Below are 18,905 nucleotides of genomic sequence, written 5' to 3'. Positions count from 1 at the left end.
AGTTGTTGGCCAGCAGCTCAGATCTAATCTCTTAATGGCTTGTGTGTGTATGACTGTGTGAGAGATGGAGTACTGCAAACTAGCAATTTGCATGTCAATCTCTATGTTATATATGCAAGAAAAATAAGGATTTGAGTCCAACTTTGACATAACACATCTCTATCCAGTTGTTATTAAACACATTGGATTTGAAGTTATGTGGGGTGGAAAAGTAAGTTAAATGGTAAATGGACTGATTCTTATATAGCGCTTTTCTACTCTTCCGGAGTACTCAAAGCACTCTACATAACATGCCACATTCACCCAATCACACCCATTCTCACAAGCACTTTCTCTATACATAGTGTTTTCTAAGTACATTCACACACATCCACACCGAAGGATACTTGACATGCAGACTGGAGGAGCCAGGGATCGAACCACCAACCTTCTGATCAAAACTTTTATTTATCTATTTTTTACCAGCATAACAGAAAGGAGAAATTTATGACAATTCACCCCAACAAAATTGTTTCATCTGTATTTATGGGATGTCTTGAGGGCCCTCTTCAGGTTGTTGCGTCACAGCTGGGTACAGTCAGGACTCTAGCTGTTCAAAAACATTTATTGCAGGCTTGGCCAAATCAAGGCTTCAAAGGCCGGTGTCCTGCGGGTTTTAGATCTCACGCTAGGTCAGCACACCTGAGTCAAATGATTAGTTCATTATCAGGCCTCTGGAGAACTTCTAGACATGTTGAGGAGCTAATTTAGCCATTTAAATCAGCTGTGTTGGATCAAGGAAACATCTTAAACCTGCAGGACACCGGCCCTCGAGGCCTGGAGTTCCCCCACCCCTGTTATTGGTTTATTTATGTGCTTTTTGTCTTGTAGCATTAGCTTCTCCCCCTCTTCATTTTATTGAACTGACCAATCAATGGAAAGAATAAACTTTGTCAGCCATCAGAGTTTGTATGCCTTTATTTGAATAAAGGCTCGAGTTTGTCAGTCATTGAGACTTTTCCTGCCAATTTTGGTTCTTCTGGGTAGAGTCAAGGAATTTACCCACTTGGGGACCATTGCTACTATTCTCTGATGCTTCTCTGTCAGGGTGGTGAATAATTCAGAGCTTCCCAAGGCTTGTTTGGCACTGCTGCCAACCAGTGACCATCTGCACTGTGACGGGTTCTTCATTTTAGGAATTGAGCAGGGGACACATGTCTCATTGTGTACGTGTGTTCTTATGTTGTACAGTAACATTCATGACCAAAGTCCGGACCTAACTTTAACTGCAATGACCTGTACACATTAACAAGCTATTTGTGGTGCAAGAGAAAGGTGTGGGTCAAGGAGTTCATGTTAGAAAAAAGTTGTTATCAGATAGGAATACTCCGAAATGATTGTCTTGATAGCGAGACTCTGACGGGCTTTTATGTTGCAAGATAAAGCTAGACGTTGTGTCGCAAATATGGTTTTTTTTTTCACCCTCAATAACTATGACTGAAAAAAAACAATTAATACAATAATAAAATAAAATATTGATATTTTATATTGCATGATCGTTTAAAAGAGCATGAATGAACCAGTGAGCATGCATATTCTTTTTAGAGGTTAGATAGAGCTGAAACAATATTTAGCTGTTAACCTGAATTTATTATGTCAGCATTACTAAGGCATAACTACATTGTTAATCATAACTAGATTTTCACTTTATTACCTATCTCTGATTTGATATCGTTCCCTGCTGCTGTTTGTGTAGCAGTGCGGTGCTGACATCATTTATGGTGCAGTTTATCGAGTGCCAAATCAAACTATCCTCCCTCATCTTTTTTTACTCTGTTTACAGAAGAAACCAAACATCATGGGATCATAAACAGTGAGAAAGGAATTTCGAGTAAAACATGTGTGGTACTAATACTGTCTGTAATATTTTAAATCATTGCATCATAGGTAAAAGAGCTCCATGCACCTCTTTGTTGCAACTCTCCTACTCCTATTCTCCTGCTACTCTATAATTAAATTCATATAAGTTTTTAATCAGTTACAATAGGACATTTAGAAGATTAATGAGGGAAGATGTTTTATCCCTATTCTTACAACCCTTCTTCTTGTGGATTTAATTATAATGCCTTACAGAATGGTTAAAGTAATCCTCTGATAATCCAACTAATGAGGCTCATTCTCTGATTTAGGAAAATCCCACCTGGCCATTGTCCAGAAGGTGAACAACGAGGGGGAAGGAGATCCTTTCTACGAAGTGTTGGGGTTGGTCACCCTGGAAGACGTCATAGAGGAGATTATCAAATCAGAAATTCTGGATGAATCCGACCTTTACAGTGAGTTTGCTTTTGTTTGTCTTCCTTTATCACTTTATACTAAATTTGTCTTAACTTTCAGTTTAAGTAACACTATTAAATCTTTGAAGTATTACTGTTCAACCTTTGGGATGAATACCTGACAAATGTCAGGTTTCTGTTAACTGAATGAAGTGTAAATTTCACACACGTGTAGATATCCATATTTAGTATACACATTCAGTAATGCGCATACACTCTTATATTGTACATATATTTATTCATATAATTCTCAGATTTACCCGTTCTTATACTTTGCCTGTTCTTATGTTATTGTATTTTTACACACCTCTGTTGCATGTGAAGCTTGCACACAAGAATTTCAGTCGCATGTACTGTACCAGTGTACCTGCACATGTGATGTGACAATAAAAGTGATTTGATTTGATCATTAATAAATGTTGCTTCTTCTGTTTTTGATTTTTTTTTGCTCTTCTTAGCTGATAATCGCACGAGGAAAAAGGTGGCACCCAACAAAAACAAGAGAGACTTCTCTGCCTTTAAACATGAGAGTGAATCTAAGGTGAAGATCTCTCCTCAGCTGCTGCTGGCTGCCCATCGTTTCCTGGCTACAGGTGAGAAAGGAAGTGTGGAAACAGGAAATGACACACATTCACTGTCAGTAATCGCAGTGTTACGTGTACTCAGTAGATTTATGGTAGGCTTCCTTCATTTTGATGGATGTGTTTCAAAAAAACCATCATAATGTAACTTTATTTTATTTTATCATATGAAATGCACAAAAAACACCTTTGGGATGTCGGTAAGTGAAGGATTCTGTCATGTGACCATCTGACAGGAAAGACAGGTCTATGCATGCAGTGATGAGTGATTTATTTACTTTTAGGATCTATTTAAGACCGATCAACATGTCTGCCTGTGCCTGCCATCAACTCTGGACAGACTCTAGCCAGCTGCATGTAATGCTGCCAATGACACACATCTCTTGAGAAGTCGTAGGAATCTATCTGCTAAGTGTGTGTTAGCTGATATGAAGCAGTGGCTAACTGCATCGGGCAGTTAGCCACTGCATCTGGCAGTTAGCCACTGCTAGCATGACATAGCACTTCCTTCCCTGGCACACACTGTGGTATTCACGTCTGCTTTGTCTGGAGGCATAACGTCAGTGTCTGTTGACTTAGTTTCTGTTTTCTTTCTGAGGATCTTGGTCTAATGTTGCTTTTTTGATTCATCAAACAGGAATAGTTTTTTTGTTGTTCCATTTATCTCTGTAATGTGTTAAAGTTTCCATGTTTATTTGGTCCTTCTTTGTTATGTTCACATTAATGATTCTTTCCCAGCAGATTTGAGAACATGTCTCTAATGCCTTTGTGCACTGCTGCATTCCTGCAGTATGACTGATGGTCGACAGACACATTTCAGACAGTAGAACGTGCATTATCACATAAATGCTTCCGTGTGGGTTTAAGGACTAATAACTGTTAGCTTCACCAGTCTTGACGACTTTGCTTTTTGGGTTTTTTTTAAGGATATTAAAAGCCATTAATAGTAGACATAAAATTTAAAAGCTACACCTTTGATTTACGAAATCATTGAAAACACTGAATCCCAGCAACAGCAACAATACAGATGAACACTCTGACTAACTATGTAAACCATAGTGAAAGGAGGTTGTTTGCCTTTCCGATGATGAATTCCAACATTGGCAATATACAGTATGCCTCACTTCTCAGTGTGCAGTGACCATGGCTTTGTTTGCAGTTTGGGTGGGGAACAAAGCACTTACAGCTGAGCTCTGATTGCAACAGCCTGACGGTTGAGAAATCCATGTAAACCAAATATATTTCAACAGTTCTTCTTCTTTCTCATTTACTTAAAAAAAAAAAAAAAAGGAATGCCAAAAAACAAACAAACAAGGACACCATGCATTAAACATCTCTGCAGCGTTTTTGCTCAATAAACACTTCAACCAAGTGTTTAGTTATCAAAACAATGTATTATTTTTATAAAACTTTATTTATTTTTCATTGAAAAAGTGTTTCAATTGTAGTTAATTCAACTATTCAAACGCTAACATTATTTTAAAAACAATCCTTTGACAAAAATGTGTCGCAAAAACAAATCTTATTAGATTGTTGGACCATGAACAAAATGTAATTATCAATTCGTCCTTACCTGAATAATCTTTAAACCTTACAGCTGTCACCAGGCGTTAAGAGCCACACATGGGTAACACAATAGTGTCATATTGTGTTTGTTTGTCTGCAGTTTCAGAATTGTTGATTTTCATTTAAGTACATCTGGATCCTTTAATTGAATAGTTGGTGGCCTACCTACTGACAACGTAACATATGATGCACCTTAAACTCAGCTTGAGTAACCTGTGTTTTCATTATGTTTATGCTGGACTGTAAATTATAGGTTGGCCTAACATGTGGATGAAATTAACCAACACTGTTTAATTTCATGTTTACTATTTTAAGAAATGCCTTGGTCTGTTTTGGTCAGACTATATACTTAAGAGTACTTACATTTTAAAAAAAAAAGTGTCCTTTAGTCTTCACTAATAAATGGTGTAAAATATCTGTTGTTCTGCTTTTTCTCTTTCGGCAGAGGTGAGCTTGTTCAACCCATCTCAGATTTCAGACAAGGTGCTGCTGCGAATCCTGCGTCACCCCGATGTGATCCAGGAGATCAAGTTCAATGAGAACGATAAGCGGTCGTCCCATCACTACATCTACCAAAGGGGCAAGCCGGTCGACTACTTCATTCTCATCCTGCAGGTACTCAGTGATTCAGGGAAATACATGTGTATTTGACTCCTTTGTTGCTTCAGGCTAGATTTGGAAAAATGGTTGGTCCGAATCCAAAAATCTGTAGTTGCTCACTCTGCTGTCAGATATTTGCTTTGAACTCTTCATTGACAGCACAGCACCAGGATTTTTTTGCATTTTGTTTAGCTGTTGTGTCAGAAAGACCTTAGAAGTACCTGTTGCTGAAGGAAACTGTGGTGTTCTATATGACAAGAGTTTTATCAGCAGATAGCATTTGTTGAATGAAAATATTGTATATCTTTACTTGATTAACAATTAAATTAATTATTAATGATGATTAATTAAGCTAGCTGTTCATCTCTGTAGTTAGGCATAGAAGAAAAGATTTTTGCCCAAAGCTTTAAATATGCTTTTACCGTTTAACATTTAAGCAACATCTTCACATCAGTGGCGGGAAAAAGAAACTCAGCAGAGACATATGATTCGCTTACCTAGGCATAAGCTGCTACGTTCATGGCACACCTGCAGTAACAGGAGATGAAACATGAACCGCACAGTTGAAAACTTCAAATTTTTCCGATGCTTTTCGTCCAGATTTTTCATGAAATATTTCAGCCTGTGTTTCATGCTTCTATTTATCAAGAAAAGACTTGTTACTCTTGTGGCAAAAGGTATAGTAGTATAGGGAATGAAAAGAAATTTGCACCCAAAAGTACTGGGCCACACGCCTCTTACCAATAGCAATAGCAATTTGTGTTTTCAGTCTCATTGCCATAGATCTGTAAAATCAAGTACCTTTCCATTCAGTCTGCTTCAATTAACATTTGTTTCAATTCAAGCTTGGTACTGTAATAAGATGACACTGTGGCAACAAGGGAGCTTGTGAAATTCCTACTCTCCTAAATAATTTATTGTTGACTTCAACTGGTGTGGTTCCAAAGTGGAAGCATTTAGGGACAGAGCAGGGTTGCCAAATGTTGAGGATTCATCATTTACACTGCAGAGTCTCAAACCTCCTCTGGTGTTAACATTAGCCCACATGCTTCATTTCTGGATTTCCTGTAGGTGTAATGTTTAGATGACTCTGTACTTTTATCCACAGTGGGAATGTGTTGCCATATTGCCGTCTGTAATTCAGTAGTAATTATAAATAGTGACCTAATAATCAGGTTTGATTGATTAAAAGGGTGAAAAGAAGATTTCACAGTGCAGTGACCTCGGACAGACAAGCGGTGCCGGTAGTAGGGCTGCATTGGGGTCCTAGACGACATGCATTATATGCCTGGAGGAACTGATTACATCACAAACTCGCTGCTGTCAGATTGCTTCAATACACCAATCCCAAAACTGACATAGACACAACCATTTTCATCTTGAAAACCACCTCCTTCTACACGTCCATACTGTAGCGCACAAAAAAGTAACTTGCCCTGATTTTGCACATCTGCTGCACTCACTCTGTGTACATATAGACGTGCACTCAAATCCCAAAGGGTGGGAAAACTACGCTTCATTGTCTTAATGTCACTCTTTCACACACACATATTTCCCAGAGATCGTTTATGTCATTGTTCCCAAACAGTCATTAGCAGGGTTCACTAATCCGGAGATCTATTTCAGCTTTCTCCCCTCCATTCTCCTCTGTGAGATTTTCCCGGTGGGAGGCCGGATACTGTAGCTTTTGTGGACCCCACATGTGGAATAAGTCGGTGGCATTTACTGTAAGCATGCGGGGCTTACAATTTTCCACCTCTGGTTTCTGCATAGAAAGATACCACAGAAGCCTCTAACTAGGGACCAAGCAGTAATGCTGAACCCACAGTACACAGTACAGTACTTTTCTGATGTGTGCAAACACAAAACAGAGATTTGTGAAGTTTGATGGGTTGCCTCAAGTTACCAAAAAAAAAGAAAATCCAGGGATATGGATTTGGAAAGAGCTGAGATTACTTAACCTACAACATCCACACTAAAACATGGGCAGGTGCAAGCAAAAGAAAAAAAATGGCTTGCACTCGCCGGGGTTCCGCTTTAATTTATTTATTGCCCAAATAAAACTGCAACACATTGTGACACATCGGACTTTCCTGGCTCGAGCCCTCATTAAGCAATACAGAGTACATAACACCAGATTCTATAGTTGATCCCATACACACTATATAAAAGCGGGACATAGGAGATCGCCCACCGATCTGTGTAGTCTCATTTTGAAGTCTTGAGCTGCCATAATGGTTTTCTAAAACCAGATGCAGCAAGCGAGAAGTTGGTCTGATTGAGAAACCAAGGATATTACGTGCTCATGTGGTCATGACTTGCCAGTCTCAGCGTAGGTCTGGCCTAAAGCATGCTGTGCTTTATTGTCTACTTTGCTCTAAATGGGACCAAAGTTTAGAAAATGAACATTGTGCTATACTAAATAAGACTTGCAACTAACATTTGAGACTTCAAACTCATGAGAATGTTTTACTGAGATTATAAAGCAAGTGAGAGACAGTCGTTTTCCCTTTTACAATCTGACATGTCTTTGCAACTTGAGAAGGAGGTTAATACGATTCTGCATTTGTTTTGTTTTTTAAACCCCCCCCCTTAAATAATGTGTGCCTTTTAGCTTTTTTCAGTCACAAGGCTGTAAAATAAAGTCAGTACCAGAAACTGCAGTTCCCTTAATGGCCACTTGAAGCGAGCCCTAAATGCGAGGTCCCATTGACTGCCATATTGAAATAGGTCGTCCATGAAGTTTGCTTTTGTGTGTAAAATTCTACTATTTTATTATTGTTCTTCAGCAGTTCATACGACTCATTGACCAAGCCCACTCGCCTTAGCTGATAACCATCTTCTTATCCAAATATGGTCTTTTCTGACTTCAAAATGCAGAGTCCAAAGACGGTTTGGGACGTCTTTAGATAAGGGGAGAAATACTTTCAATAAATCTCTGCTTGTTTTCATAGATTGACTCACTGCACATACTTTGAACTGTATGTTTATATGCAGACGTAATTTTTTTTACTCTTATGTTTACATCAACATCCAGTGTGCGGTTGACTCGTGAGAATAAAAAACCTCAGATATGATAATTCGCTGCACTTGTTCCACTCCTTTTATAGGGTCCACATGATTACTTTGCATATGTGTGTGTTTTCCTGGCAGTGATCCTTGCTGTCAGCAGACAGCCTATTTGTTTATGACCCGAGTGATTTATGCGTCTATAAAGATGCTTAGTGATTCTCACAAAACAGTCAGTATCGCAGCCCGAGTCCAACTTCTGTTGTGTTCACAGGGTTCACTCAGCTTTAGGAGATGTGCAGGCATCATCTGAACATTTTTAGATGGTGTTTTATTTCAAGTATAAATTTTCCTGTTATGTTTTGATGTTGTACAAGAGGTTTGATCATTTTATTTTTGAGAAATCTCTGTTATGCATTTGTTTCGTGGACAAACTAGTTTCTGAAGTGCTGTACACGCAGTACATTCCAGGGTAATTACATCACATCATTATTAGAGAGAAGCTCCTTCCTGTTGTGAACAAGAGATGGAAAAATGGAGTCCTGTGAGAATAAGAAATATTCCTACACTTAAAAGGAGGCAATCTTTGTGTGTGAGTGTGTGTGTGAGAGAGCGAGAGATGGAGCCTACACCATCGACACGTTAGGCTGGGGTTGAGCTTCTTGTTAGTTGACACTGACTCACACTGTTAAATCCCACTGAGGAAATGTTTGTGTGTGTGTGAGTCAATCAGTTTGCACAAACTGTTGGAGGAAACTGTTCAGTTTGACATCAGCAGTTCATTTTATGACAAACACATGCTCGCAAACCACTAAACACAAGAGGCTGGCAGGACATACTAGGCCTCGCACGTGAAAGCTCACAACCGCAGTCTCCCTCTTACACACACACACACACACACACACCACAATCAATGTCAGGTGGTGCATGTGTGTGTATGTGTGTGGTTTGAGGCAGAGCCCCTGCAGGCTTTGTTATAAGTTATTAACAAACCGGTGACAGTGAATCCTCAGACCTCTGCAGGGGCTCTACTGAGCTTCACACAAACACAAATGCAACCTACACAGCAGGAAGGATCCTCAGACAGTGTGGGTCCTTATCACCTCAATGTGCCTCTGAATCTATTTTCCAGAGTTGTAATAGTCACACAGAATGGCATTTACCTTTCTTTGTGACTGCAACACACAATTCCATCCCTCCTGTAAGGGATGCCTTCTTGTTTGTGACTAGATGGCTGCAATATTGTTTATTGGTTCTCTCTCTTGTGGGAGACATTATGTTATCCCAGATAGGGCGGTTCGATATAACGATATATATCGGATGACGATATAAAAACATCTATTGTTTCATTTTACGCTATCGTTTGTTTCGTGGTGTCGCAAAATAAACTGTTTATGGCAATATTTTTTGATCATTTTGATGGTCGCTGTAGTGGCTATATTAATGTCCTAAAGTTCTCTCTTTCTCTTATATTTTATATAACCACACTACAGATGGACAAGCGCCTGTTTTTATGCGTTGTCGTTAGCAACAACGACGGTAAAACCATCGCGTGTCCACTTGTTTAGTTTCCACATAAACCTTTCACAATAAAGCTCAAGAGACTTTTCAAAATAAACTGAATCATGTGAACTAGTATGCAGAGTATTGACGGATGAGAAGCAAAAAAGACCGTCAGGTGCTAAAAAATAAACCTTAGACTCAAACGTTAGAACAGGCTTTTCCCCGCAGCACGCCGTGCAATAAATACTCACAAAGAAAACGGCGGCCTTTACAACTTATGTCTAAAAATATATATTTTCACGCTACTCCAGGTACACCACGCCCAGCTGGAAACACTTCACGCAAGTCGAGCTGCCTGAGATTCACAGAATTTACAGAAAATGTTAAATTTTTGTGATTTATATCTTGTTATCGGGACGATAGATGTCTTATATCTGGATATGAGATTTTGGTCATATCGCACAGCCCTAATCCCAGAGTGTAAAAGTAGGAGTGAGGGTGGAGATGGCAGCAATGATTTTCCTTGACTATAAGAAACAAAAGCAGGTAGTACAAAAATAAGAGCTAATTAGAAATAAACTGTTGATATACTTCATATTAGGTTTTAATAAATATTCTGCTCTACGAGGGTTGTCTCCTGTGGAACTGGCTCCAGATTTGGGTTCAGGAGGCCTCTCTATTTGAAGATTAGGCTTGAAACTTTCATTTTTGATTAAGCTTACAGTTAGAGCTGCATTGGGTGACTTCTGCCACCCAATGCAGCCACCCTCTGTTACACTGCTATAGACTTAGTTGCTGCGGGGCTTCCCCTGATTTCTGATAAAACGCTTCCGGTCGCCGTGTGTGTATCTGAAACTGCTTCTCTTTCCTGAACCTTAAATATGTCACAGCAGATGGCTGCCTTTCCCTGAGCCCCTCCTGTCTGTCCTCTAAGGTCCTCAAAATGTTTCTTTAGTGACATAAGGTCCTCATTTCAACTCTGTGCCAGGACATCCTCTCTCACCTTGCTCTCTTAAACCTCTTAACCTCTGCTGTCATACTTTCACTGACTCCTCCTTTCTTTTTGAAGTCCTGCTTCCTTGACACTGCCATTGCTATGCTTTGTCACTGAAGTGTTTAGCAGTCGCAGCACAACATAAATGATCATTCAAGTTCACAAAGATCGGTTTGATGCATAAGCTGTCGTTACTGACAAATATCACAGTGCTGATGAGTCCTAACGTGGCCGCTTGAACTTTGGCCAAGACCCACCTACAGTTCAGCAAAAACACACAACCAGAAAACACACCTTCGTTGAACTTTAAGCTGAATAGCTGAACAGCTCAAAGTTAGTTAGAAATGAGCACGAGATGTGTTGCTCTGAGGTTTATTACCACCCTCGGAAACTAAAGCAAATTGTGGTGTACTAACACATTGTGTTGTGGGTCTCTTTCTTCTGCAGTAAGGCCCATATGATGTGTATGTTTATGAATTATGGCCTGTGAGAGCTCCATGTAGTGACAATTGTTTCTGTTGTCCTTTTGGAAGGACAGGCTCCGTCTCTGAGACAAAGAGAAGTGTGTAACTGTTATAGGACACTTTTTTTTTTTTTTAATTTTTCCTTTTTTCCTCTCAAGTATCACTCGTCAGTCATTCAGGAACTGTGTGTGAAGAAAATTTTAATCAAAGTGGTTTTCATGTATTTGGTGAAAGGACAAGGTGCTAAATATTAACTAGAAAACAAATGAACATAAAAATTAATCATTGTTAAAACGTCGCTTTTCACGAATACTGGATCAGACATTCTAAATTCTGAAGATTATTCCAAACTTTCCTTGAATGGTGATCTTCAGTGAAGTTCCTTTTAGCCTGAGATGGGCCTTAATTTTCAGCTAGTTGCTGGCTGAAAATGTACTAGCTGTTTGAAACTAATATTTAGGGGAGAAATATTCAAAGCCAATCTTTTCAGCCTTTTTTGCAGGTCTGCTAAATATACACGTGTTTTATGCATAATTCCTTCATCCACAGCTTGACCGCAATTTCCAGTTTGACTTCTACTAGATTTTTAAATAAAGGTTTAAATAATCGTTTGCTTCACACAGTAACATGGTCATTTTTTACAGTTTTGGTTATTTAAAAAAAGATGATCGGCATGAAAGTGTTTCTGTGCTGCATTCATTTTTACAGTTAGACTCTTAAATGTTTCCCTTGTGTTTTAAAGCAGTGCACCTGCCTACTCCTTGAGCCTTTCTTAAGAGTCCTCGAGCAATGAAGGACGTCAGAAAGAAAACATTTTGTGCAACAGGGCAGATAAGACTGATTCACCTGTGTCAAAGAATTTGATTTATGGAAGTCCAGTGAGTATCAAGATATGTAAGAGATAAACACCAGAGAGAACATAGTTCCTAATAGTACAGAGTGCTCACAACAACATTTAAAGATTTTTTTTTTTTTCTGGAAATATAATGTTACTGCTCTTAAAATGTATTCTCAGTGGTTTGATCACCACGAGGCTAGTGTCACTTATGGTTCTCACTCACTTTGTTTTGGGCAGACTAGAGCAGAAAGTCTGAGCTTTTATCTCATACAGGAGCTTAAGAGGGTTTCGTAATTAAGGTTTGAGACAGTTTTTACTGCAGATCTGACTGAGACTTTTAAGAAAGACTTTCTTCTCATATCCCAAATCTGAAAAAAATGACTTTGATACCTAATAAACCAGCACTGGTGGACGGCTAATGAAAGTGCTCTGCTTTCATGATGTTTTCATGTCATGACTGTGCTTTTGCTTAACGTCGGGTCTGATCAGAGCACCGGCAGACTTTACACCTCTCGCGTTTGTCCTCTGCCTCCCACTGTTTCTATTCTTTCTCTCCTCCCTCCCACGTTAACCTCCATTTAAATTAAACACCAACCGTCCAGCAGCGTGTGTGGCTTATGTCGCTCGGAGTCAAGCTTCAGCATGTTTCTATGTGCGTTTCTTTTTTGTTTGTTTGGTTTGGTTTTGTTTTTAGCATGCATATGTTTCAAGCTCACTATTTGACCTTTGCCAGTATTCACATACACACAGACATGACTAACATGCCAGGAGATGATTGACATCTTTCACAGCTCTGATATACTTGTAAGAGGCAAAACGCTGGTGGCAGAGCAGGTTTAACAATTTCATTAGCAGTCATAGAAGGAAGTCTCGCTACTGTAAACCTTGTATACTTGTGGGGCAACGGTAGAGGAGTTGTTCGAGGGATGTCGAATCTTCCTGGTGGTTGTTTGTTTTCTTTTCTGCTTTGCCAGTAAAGGAGAACAGTTAGAGGAGGCTTGCAGCGAATGTCTGCTCGTCTTTCAGTAGCGGGTTGTCCTTGATTAAGGCATTCGACCTCCGATTACTCTGCAGGAGCCTGTGGGTGCAGTGAGCAGGTGTGAATGATTCTAACCAGACAAATTTGGACCAAGACATTTTGCCAAAGGGAGTCGTGCCAAGTCAACGTAGCCTTCAAAATAAAGCTAAAATGAAAATTCGCCCACTGAGAGGAAGGATTGTCCTGATTTGGGAAATGTAGTTTGATTTTGCCCCCATCCACCCAAAACATGTTCTTGAAATACAAATTTAATCTAAAAGGTCAAATAGCATTACATGTTAATGTTGGCTTGTAAACTGTAGCATGCAGCCATGTGGGAGTATCCAGGACAAGCCTGAAGGTGTGACTGTACCTGAATACCAGTCACCAAAACATGTTTAACATTTGCACAGCCATTTGATCTGACTTTTGACTTCTCCCTTATTCACAAGGAGTCGCCACAGCAGGTAGTGCTGCATATTTAATTCTCTGCTAATGCAGCCCTAAATGGATTCATGTCTCCTCCTGGGATCGAACACGTGATCTTTCATTTGTTAGATGCACTAGTGCAAAACTATAATTTGTAGGTTTTTTTTTTTAATCACAACTCTCACTGGAATACACTCAGACAGGTCACTGTCAGGACACCCCCACTTCAAATACAAATACATTTTCTTTAAATGAAACTTTACCAACACCCTCATTCAGTATATAGAATAAGCTTAAAGCAAATAAAACATAATGATTCAAATAACCGTTACAACTGCTGCTTGTCTTTGGCATCCATGAATTGTCACATTTCTTTTTAAGCCATGTGTTTCTTTTGAGAATCACTTGTACTTTGTTGTTGTACTTTACTCTGTGTAGAACTGAAAAATACATGAGTCTGGCAAAAAAAAAAAGGGGGGGGGGAGCTGTGATTTTACACTGTAAAAAGTAGCTTCCCATTCTTAGCTGTGTCCCAATTCCTAGGACGCATCCTTCCAAGGACCCGTCCTTCGCGGTCTACGTGGGCCTTTGATGAGCGAATAGGTCGGAAGTGCAAAGCTGTGAAATGGGACGGTCTAGCCTTCAGATTTGCGTCACCAGCTGTGTCTGTGGACTTTAATAAACTCAGCCGTCTGCTCCTTGCTCCGTAATATATAACAGGACACTGGAGCAAATTCTCGACCATCTCGCACTTCTGTTTAATCAGTTTTCTGTTTGACGTTTATTCAGCTGTGCGAAAACTATCACCGTCATCTCTTTGTGCTCAAATCTGCTAATCTGCTGGCACTATTTGCAGTTATCCCCAGTAGGGTGATAATTGGTTCACTTTTGTATGACATATGATGGCGTGATGGTTAAAAGCTACACTTCAGAAAAGCGTCTGCCAATTAAAAAGTCGCACATTGTCTCTGGGATGGGGAAAGGATAAAAATGCTGTGCAGTTTCAGATAAAGAGGAACCTCGAGGCACCCTGTGCTGCAGTTAGCAAGCAAACAAAGTGTCAAATAATTAATCACCTGACAGGTCAGCAGATGATTGGTCATTGTTTATTGTCCTTTAGATGTTACCCCCTCTGCACCCTCAGTTCGTCAGCTCGCTGTATAACACACAGTTTCACAGGAATACACATCAGCACCATATGTAACGAATTTAACCCAGTTAACCTCAAATCGTGTGTGTGTGTGTGTGTGTGTGTGTGTGTGTGTGTGTGTGTGTGTGTGTGTGTGTGTCTGTCTTACTGTTACTGTTTTCTTTCACTCTTTCTCTCATCTGTGTTTATGTTAATCAGCATTTTTATCCATTCAATCACCAGATTAATCATTTAATTATTTGCAGATCAAATAAAGAATTGGCACAGCAATGATGAAATAGTCTTTTTTTTTTGAGAGCAAACAGAGTATTTTAGGAAGAGCGAGACCTCAAAAAGGTAAACAAGACTAAATATGGATACACGAATCAGGTTGTATGTGGTTGGTGTCCTAATTGTTTCTAGAGTGTTAGGCTGTGGTGTAGATTTCTGTTCTGATCACTTTTGACATCAGTTGTGAAATGCTTCAGACCGATGTTGTAAGTTTAATTCACCAGAGAGTTTGCGATCGAAACCGCCCACCTGCTAACTCCAGTGACGGATACACTCTCTCTCCCTCTCATCTCTTGTAACAACAAAGCCAGGTTTCTAAATTGGCACGCGCCCTAAAATAGCACAATGGATGGTTATATCAGATTGTGTTTGTTGGCTGCTCGTGGTGAACCAGGAGGTCTTAAAGGGAAATCCACAGATAATTAAGTTAAAACAATCATTTCTGATTGTTAAGTTTTTATGATTTTGATTGCTGAGTTATTAATCTGTGTCTGCAGGTTTTACATGCTGATGATATGCATTTCTATCCACATAAATCCTTAATAAACTCCTGAAACATGAATGCAAACCTGCATTTTTAGAGCAGTGCTTACCTTCTGTTTTTGGTAAAGTTGACACTTTATTAATGTCATTTCAACATTAAACTGAAATATTAGCCAAAGACATAAAATATTTTATGGCTGCTGTGTTTGGAAGCTTTAAAATCTGCACAAAAATTCCAAATTAGGTTTAATCAACACTTAACAGCAAGCTCATTCAGATGTTAGAATTTAAGTCCTAAGCTAATTGTCCTGCTGTATTTGTCACTGCTGTAAGCACGGCCCACCCTCTGTCCTGTGCCCATCTCCTTCTTTTGTTGTCCTTTTATTTTACCACCTGTTATGTTTTCATCAGCTCAGTCCATTTGCAGCGGGGTGGGAGGATGGAGTGAAGGAGGGATGGCAGCATGGATTAACTGTGCTGTGTTGTTGCTGCAGTTCACACATTCCAGCAGGACGATTCGGGCCAACAGCCTCCAACACAGAGGCCTCCTTAACCCCCTTCTGTCCTGTCCTCTGTCCTCTTATCCCTCCATCTCCCTCTGTGTGCCCCTAATCTCTCTTCCATATCTCTTTACAAAGAAACTTGTGCTACTCTAACTCCCCTTTCTCTCCATTGCATCACATCCTCCCTCTGCAGACAGCAGCACTGCCAGATGTGTATCATGTTTCACAGTGTTTATTGACGTCTGATCAAGCCCAGAGTAAACCTATTTCTTCCCACAAGTGATGCAAAACATCTCCCGAGTATGGTCACTAATAACTGCTATACGGTTTTTTCACCTGCTATTGCACCGCCCTCTAGAGGCCAATTTGTATAATTTCACAGAAAAGAAAAGAAAGGTCAGGGCTGCTCAGCAGAAATTATGATCTTCCAGTGCTTTAGGACTTAATTAGGGGAAAGGATTGACTGATTTAACAGAAAGTAAATCAGTATCTCCAGTAATATTTTTAATCAAAATGACCAAACATAGCCAGTGAGTCTGTTTTTAAATATCAGGAATTCGTCCTTTTTATTGTCATACATGATGGCAAACTGGATAAGGCTTTGAAATACTTGATGGACAAAATCAAAGTAAATTTTTTATTTTTATTTTTAAGGTGCGACACACACACACACACACACACACACACACACACACACACACACACACACACCACTAGGGCTGCTCAATTAATCGAATTTTAATCACGATTACGATCTGGGCTTTCAACGATCATTAAAAATGACTGAGCCGATTATTAGCCCCTCCCTCATTTATCCGCGACACCTTAAAGGCCGGTCCGTGAAAATATTGTCGGGCATAAACCGGTCCGTGGCGCAAAAAAGGTTGGAGACCGCTGATTAAGAGGACCCGAGGGAAGCTCGGAAAGCTAAGCAGAAGTTATTTGGAGAGGAGAGTGACTGCCGTTGGTTGAAAAGAGAGTTTAAAAAAAAAAACTTCAGTGGTGTTGCACACTATTTTATATTATTTTTTTAAAGTCATTGTTAACCCTTTAAAGCCGGTCAGAGCAGCACGCTCCGTTTTGCGTAACTACTTTTAAATCCCTGTAGAACCTGAACCGTGTAAGCTAGCGCAATAATTTGTTTTGCATATGAAACCGGAGGAGTTGTACTTACATCTGATGCCATCAGCTTGTCCTCGGTCACGGTTTCGTTCCACATATAGCTTTGCAAAAATTGCATAAAAAGCGCTTGCAGGAACAAAAACATAATATTCCAGAAACACGCTTTGCCGTTCCGATCAGCTGTTCGTAACACTTCCCACAGTGAAATGATGCACCTGCTGTTTTCTTTGCAAATTTGCTTCATAGGATTGTTTTTTGTTTTTCCTGCAGTATATAAAAATTGCTGTATCTCCAAAATAAAACTATGAAGACACTCAAAATAAATTTCCTGTGGTGGGAAACTATTTTTTGCAACTTTATTGTATTTAAAGTTTTGAGGGATAAACCTCTTAAATTTCTCCAAGTAGAAATATATGTAAACAAAACAAAAGCGATTTTCAATTTTTTTTGTAGTTTATTGCACTTTTTTGCAATTTATGTAATTACTATGGACTTAATGCATACATATTATTAAAATATGGGCTATAACAGTTGTATTGATGTATAGCAACTTGAAATGCTCCCACAAATGGCACTACAGCATGTAAAAAAAATAAATAAAAATAATATAAGCTCTGGTGGACTTGGTTCTATAGTAGGTCTTAAAGGGTTAAATAAATATCGTCAAATAATCGTGATCTCAATTTCAGTGAAAATAATCGTGATTATCATTTTTGCCATAATCGAGCAGCCCTACACACCACTGCTGTGTTGTTATATAACCGACACTGGGGTTAGCGTCTTACCCAAGGACACTACAGCATATGCAGGGACTTCAAATTCAAATTTTATTTGTCACATACGCAGTCATACACAGTACTATATGCAGTGAAAATACGATAACAGTGACTTGTTAGCCTGTGATTAGCGAGAACAGGAATAATAGGAAATAAATAAATGCCTTTTAAATAAAAACTCTCTCCTTCTCTTTCACACATATGTTTAATCAGTTTGCTGAAAGTTTAGTTCTGTCGTGAGGATATGACCTTGTCTAATACGCACAGCCCCAAAGGATTCACTACAGAACATTTACATGCCTCAAGTCATGAGGCAATTTTAGAGCCACGTTATGTTTCGCTGCATTTATGTCAAAATGAGTAAGGTCTTTTGTATTATTTTGGCATAGAAACATTAGCTTCAGATTAAATGGATAGCTGGAATCTAAGAACATAAATGTTCCGAAATGCTGCGGTCATTTAAATAGAAATAGATATTTTAAATCATCTATTATGTCTGCCTTAATTTTTCATTGGTTCTGAAATATTGCATGTGGCTCAGCACAAGGCTTGAGGATGAGTTTTCAGAGTAAATCCACATGAACAGTTGCAGCCTTAACTGTTAAAAAACATAAACGTCTGTCTTGATTTTGCAGGGTCGAGTGGAGGTGGAGGCTGGAAATGAGAACATGAAGTTTGAGACCGGACCTTTCTCATACTATGGTATCATGGCACTCAGTGCTCCCACACTGGGTGAGTCCAGAACACATTACTGTATTTCACACACACACAAAGAGCATTACACCAATATCTCAGCTGGTACAGACGGACAGCTTTGCAACATTATTATGTGGCCCAGGATTTCTTTTTAGTGCGACACAGCATGTTGCTTATCATATGTAGTATATGATAAGCAAATTAAATACATTTAACAGCTGACTACGTAAAGTTCTATTAGTTAGTAGTATTAGTATTAGTTAAATAGCAAGCAGGAACCACTACAGAGCAAAGTGTAAACATTTACAGGGACAAAAAAGAAAAAGCATCTAAAAGTACACAAAAGTACACAGCACTCTTCTTTGGCCCGTCCCCCAGGTTCCTGAAATTCAGTCTTGTTTTTAAAAAAAACAAAAAACAAAACATACATATCACCAATCAGATTCCTGCACTTTATTCCCACCTTGGAGAGGAATTAGAAGTCTTCCAGCTCCACCTGGTGCACAGTTTAAAACATTACAGTTGGCAACTTCAAAGGGCTCGTAAAATACAGTCTGGTGGCAAATTAAAGGAAAAAAATAAACCCGTGAA

General features: G+C 39.2%; 1 protein-coding gene across 2 annotated transcripts in view; it reads left to right on the top strand.

Annotated features, from left to right (window-relative positions):
- LOC308403686 (metal transporter CNNM4) overlaps positions 1-18,905 on the top strand; it is a 50,481-nt gene that overhangs the window by 18,413 nt on the left and 13,163 nt on the right. For both annotated transcript variants that reach the window (XM_080893325.1, XM_080893326.1), the window contains exons 2-5: positions 2,169-2,312; positions 2,771-2,905; positions 4,905-5,074; positions 18,254-18,350. In XM_080893325.1, the coding sequence (XP_080749451.1) occupies positions 2,169-2,312; positions 2,771-2,905; positions 4,905-5,074; positions 18,254-18,350 (546 nt within the window). The remainder of the gene's footprint in view (positions 1-2,168; positions 2,313-2,770; positions 2,906-4,904; positions 5,075-18,253; positions 18,351-18,905) is intronic.

This window comes from Rhamphochromis sp. 'chilingali', assembly GCF_963969265.1.
Source record: "Rhamphochromis sp. 'chilingali' genome assembly, chromosome: 10".
In the NCBI taxonomy this organism is placed as follows: domain Eukaryota; kingdom Metazoa; phylum Chordata; class Actinopteri; order Cichliformes; family Cichlidae; genus Rhamphochromis; species Rhamphochromis sp. 'chilingali'.
The sequence above is the reverse complement of the archived record's forward strand: the minus strand, read 5'-3'. Positions and strand labels throughout refer to the sequence as shown.